This window comes from Amblyomma mixtum, chromosome 8 (assembly GCF_055824585.1).
Source record: "Amblyomma mixtum isolate Tamu chromosome 8, ASM5582458v1, whole genome shotgun sequence".
In the NCBI taxonomy this organism is placed as follows: domain Eukaryota; kingdom Metazoa; phylum Arthropoda; class Arachnida; order Ixodida; family Ixodidae; genus Amblyomma; species Amblyomma mixtum.
Genome location: NC_143019.1, coordinates 128,478,364 through 128,483,592, shown reverse-complemented (window position 1 = coordinate 128,483,592; position 5,229 = coordinate 128,478,364). Strand labels below are relative to the sequence as shown.

At 41.7% G+C, this 5,229-nt stretch overlaps 1 protein-coding gene across 1 annotated transcript; it reads right to left on the bottom strand.

Moving 5' to 3' along the window:
* Nucleotides 1-2,144: 2,144 nt before the first annotated feature.
* LOC149334381 (kunitz-type serine protease inhibitor A-like) lies at nt 2,145-4,588 on the bottom strand. The gene is made up of 4 exons (XM_089557909.1): nt 4,546-4,588; nt 2,826-3,014; nt 2,559-2,588; nt 2,145-2,335 (listed from the first exon to the last, which is right to left on the bottom strand). Exons 1-4 carry the CDS (start codon nt 4,586-4,588, stop codon nt 2,145-2,147), a joined length of 453 nt encoding a protein of 150 aa, XP_089414035.1.
* Between the last annotated feature and the right edge of the window lie 641 nt (nt 4,589-5,229).

The window sequence follows — 5,229 nt, the reverse complement described above, 5'->3', positions numbered from 1 at the left end:
CTAAATAACACGTAAACTAAAACAAGCACAATGGAAGGTGACCAGAGACATTTTTATTAAAAACCGTCAACATGATTCACCAACGGTCCTACTCCGTAAAGCTGCTACTCATACCTTGAAGAAGAGATCCAAATATCACGTCTTAGATTCACGCACCAGTTACTCGAGAATAAGCTGCATATTGACACTTCTAAACATTTATCCTTTACAGATACCAAGCCCACGCGCCATTAGAACTTCCGTACATTATACGAGTACACTTTCCGGACATACTCCTTCAGACACTCACTGTTACCACCAACCATATGCGAATGAAATACCCTTGACCAAAACATCACAAGCTGCTTATCATTAAATACATTTGTAGCCCTCGTCGAAAACTACTTGCATACGAAAGAAATGCCTGAAGTATTTTCGAATATGTACCCGCCTTCCAGGCAGCCGGTGATGATGATCATTCTATGCGTATTACTATATGTTCTTCCGTTCCATTACCTTCCATTTACACCTATTATTTTCAGAATATTGAATCATTGGCTTACCGTGTCTGTTCTCTGTTCAGTGCTTCCTTTCCATAGTTGCTCCGGCTATTTGGAAGTTTATAACCTTTTACTTGTATTGTTGAGTTCTTTGTTAAGCATCTTACTCTCACAACGCTGTTTGTTTACCTTTGTATTATGCTAGCTTGCCTTATTGTGCTTATTTATTAATGGTGTTCAACTTATTCCCTTTCTGTTTTAATTCAAATGGGATTGGCAGTATGTACAAATAAATAAATTAACAAATAAATAAATGGCCGTTTTCTGCTTTACATTCATAGACAGCTTTACATTCATAGTCTTCACACCACTGCTGCCGCAGTGGTGCAGAGGTTAAGCGATGTCCACTGCCTTGCGATGGCAGTTACTGCCGCCGATGGGGCTTGTGTGACCAAGGCTGTTCTTGCCGAGCGACCTCAAGGTCTCGCTTATTGGCTTGAGACAGACAAACATGGGGGAAATCTGAGATTGGGGTTTCAATGTTAGTGCACAAAAAGTCTTATTGAACATTTGCTGTGTTCTCTAAAACTCCACATTGAAGTCTGCTCGCAACTGTACCTGATGTGATTATACGTAAACATCGCGATGTAGTGCTTTCTGTCCAGGTAAATATCGAGGACCAATGTCACCAGAACATGTAAAACGCACACTAGAGGCATTGACGGAATGGCTGACAGTCCCTAATTGGATTGCGTTGGTCTTGATAGAGCAGGATTGCACGGCCTGTCATTTCTTAAAATGTGGTTGAAGCCACTCATTCGGAAAGATAGCATGTGCTTCGGTTGGAACCAAAATGCCTTGGAAAATTTTTTCGCCCCATGCAGGGGAATTCATGTAGTTCCTCTGCATTGCTCTGAATCTATCAAGCTGTCAGTAATGTGTTATGTGATTAAAAGCCTTGCGATAAAAATATACCAAAGGCAATTAAGATTGTGAGCTCTGCTAATCACTTGATTAATCCTTTCTCTCACCTACTCATTAGCACAGGATCCTGAGGAAACAGCTACGCTGGGTTCACCTTTATTCGCCAATAATAAACGCGCTTTTGTGGCCCACGGGTTTCGGGCTGCCTATATGCTTTGTTCGATTCCCCGCACATTTCGAGGGTTTTTCTTTCGTGTTTGCTGCAGACATCACTATTTTATTGTCAGCTGTCGATGTGCTGCGAGACCATCAAGACGCCACTGAGGAATTTCGCACCATTTATGCGGACGGGTGTTGGACGGCGGCGTTTGTGCTAATGGAAGGTATAACTCTTTCGCATTAACATACGAGGGCTTTGCGTGCTATATCCCATGCCGTGAAAACTTGTGCCTCTACGCATGCCTGTAAAAATCGAGGTGTTAAGTATTGAGTGCTTTGAATATTGCTTGAAGCATTCCCGATTAGTGTGGATTGACGTAATGACAGCGACACTGTTCATTGTAGTGCATACAGTTTATTACTCCTTTCTTTTTTGCAAGAATGATAAAGCTATAAAGCGGAATACCGACATAGCAGCCGAAGAAGCTCTCATTTTTCTTATAATCGCTTGGTTTAAGCATTAGGCTTAACCAAATACGTCGGAAAAACATCTATTTACCGAAGCACAACATTGCTCAGGCTCTATGCGGTCTTAGTGCTACAAATTTCCATGCAGCGCTCGAAGGTCTTAAAGTTGTTTCCGTTGCTGAAGCAGCCGCCGAAAACAAAGGGACGGCAGGTTCCGGCCTCTCGGTCGTAGTAAAATCGGGGCATACGGGCCACGCAGGGTCCGGGATCCGCAGGCAGGTGGCACCACTTGGACTCCACGGGGGCTGCGAAGGAATAGTTTGGAACAAAGAAGGATAAATTATAACACGTCAAAATATCTGTCTTGCTTGTATATCCTTATCCACTTCGCTGCACCGATCTTCAGTTGGATCTCGACTGGAATTCAGATTTTAAGCATGAGTTCACGGCTTATGCACTAACCTTGATAGTGGTAATATGAATGAATCGTTACAATATTTCTCTTCATGCGACATAGTGGGTACTCACCAGGCACCTCCTCAATGATCTTTGCCGTTGCTGTAAAAGATGTAGAACATAGTTTTTAGTTCCAGGTTTGCAAAAGATCAAAGCAACAGTCGCCTTAAGACGGACATAACATTTTCTTTCGTCATTTATTGTTTTTTTGCTTCGCACGCAGACATTTCTTTTTTTTTGTGTATATTTATTCAAATCGGCATGAAAAAGATATAAATCGCATTTCCGTATCCTGAAATGCGAACGCTAAACTTAGTTATGCAGCTTGTGAGCGATTACCTGGCTGCGGTTTGCAGGACTCTTCGCACTTCGACTGATTGACGTAATTGTTCTCGTTGCCTCCGCAGCCAGTGTAGACGAACATTTCGCATTCTTCAGTCTCTTGGTTGAACCACCATCTCTCCGTGTATCCAATGCAGTGGCCAGGCTTAGGCCTCACGGTGCATTTCCTGTTCAAATTAGCCGCCGCTGGAACGAGGACAAATGGTTTTTTTATTGCACTCTTATCCCCAACAGGAATAGTACGTCGGATTCCAGTGCCCTTTCCCCTTATGTCGCACCTAACGCTCTAATTGTTTGTAAGGCAACAAAAACCCTCGTCCCCAGCTTTTACGATATTTAGTTTCAAGAGGCGGTGCAATGGGTCCACTGTACGGCACAGAATTACTGAGTTCCATAGCTACTTTAGACAAACACAGTATATTTGAAGGGCGAACATTGGAACACAAACGTGCACAGTTGCTGGTCGGTGTGTTTTATTTGGATAATATTAGCCTACCAAATGTATTTTGACGTCGTTTTGCACCGCTGCATTGCTATTTCACAGCGTCACTATCTTACAGCCCTGATTTCTCCTTTTCAGAGAACGTTTACTGTATATATACCAATGATTTCCATGTAAAGAGCGTAACGAAATCTAGTTGTAGCTTTGGCACTATGTTATAGCTAAATATTGTTCAACATTTTTACACTGACAGCTTTCTAACCTCCATGAAAAAGATTTTCGGTAAACGTTTTCAGAGGTTAATTAGCTAACTTCTGCAGTTCACTAATTTAGTTACGGAAAAACGAATGAGCACACAATTACGTGTTGTACACTGGTGTGCCCAAGTACTTGGTAAGACTGTCCATAAAACTATTTTGAAAACTGAAACTTGTAGGTGGTTCTCCGGCATTAGTTCACTGATTACGCTTTTGTCTAAAACGGAAAGACAGGTATTTTTTTCACCTTATCGATGATCTGGTTACCGCTGTTCATAAAAGTGCCATAATTGCTCCCATCGCTGAATACTCCAGGTTCTAAAAACCTGTAAGTGCACACGTTTGCTATGTTCTACGTGTAGCATATATGCTAGCTAGTTTAGTTTTACGGAACCAAACGGCGAATGCTAGAAAAGAAGGCTCTCACGCTAATACTTGCGACAAAAGCCTGCCTCTAGCATTGTTCGCTTGCGAGAAAACTTGGAAGCGCCCCCGATTATCATCAATAAATGTTAGAATCGTTTTTTCGGCTTTGTTTAAATCATTCTCATTTTTCAGCACTATATCTGTAAACAGACACAGAAACGGAAAGAAGAAAAGTTCTCGCAACAAAACAGAAGCAGATATAGAGTCTGAAATCAGAAAGACTGATATTCAAACTTTGGACAGTTTTGATCCAGATTTTGCGAGTCTCGCGCTTCTTACTACTGTACTCATTTATTAAGGAAATCTCGGTATTACATTCGCGAACTATCAAAATTCACTGGACAGTCGCAAGACCACCCCTATTGCAGCGATTTTGTAATGTCCCAACTCTCTAGCATATATGCAATTTTACACAGTTTCTGTTCAAGGTTGGTAGAACGAAACTGATGAATGGCACACAGAACCGTCATTGGTTTGGAACCAAGTTTTCCATGCTCCGAATGCATAAGAAAAAATGAGGCAGGGGTGGAACCTTTCTGTGAAGCATAGTTAGTCCCACCTCTCACAAGCAGGAATTTCAACTGGAACTCACCTAAAGCGGTGCTCACGAGAGCCAGGACGATGAGCGCCTTCATGGTGATCTACGGCTAGAGGAGGGTTTGTGAAGCTTCCGTCGGAAAGGCTGTCTTTTATTCCCTCGAGAACAATGGAACAAACGTGATTCAGGCATGCCGATTGCAAGAAGAGTTGTAATAGATAGAAGTCGCTGAGTCTATTGAGATACTAGCATCACGAAGTGATGGCATGAATATGATTATCTGTGAGTAGTGCCAAGTACATTGAAAGTTATTGTGCAAAGAGTCTGTATTTGGGCTCACTTAGTGCAGTGAAAAACACCACTTAATGCGCCATTTGAGATTCATTGAAAAAAAAATGTTGAGTATATTTTACGTCCAGCTCTGAATACCTATACCATCTTTGTGTCATGTAGACGCGATGCGGATGGAATGTTCAGCACTTACGCATTTTCTGCGTTTATTTTATGGTAGCTTTACCACTCATTTCGAACAAACTCTTTTCGCTTCAAAACAAAATCTACCGAGCCAAGATTTCAAAATTTTAATGTCTCAAGGCAAACTCCAATCCAGGCGAACATTTAAAAAAAATTTCAAGCTTCAAACAACACGACTTCGCTGGATGGGCTATAGACGTGATTGTGTTCATTACGAAAATGAATACAATGAGTTCAAAATCTTCTGGGCAAGAGTGGTATCTT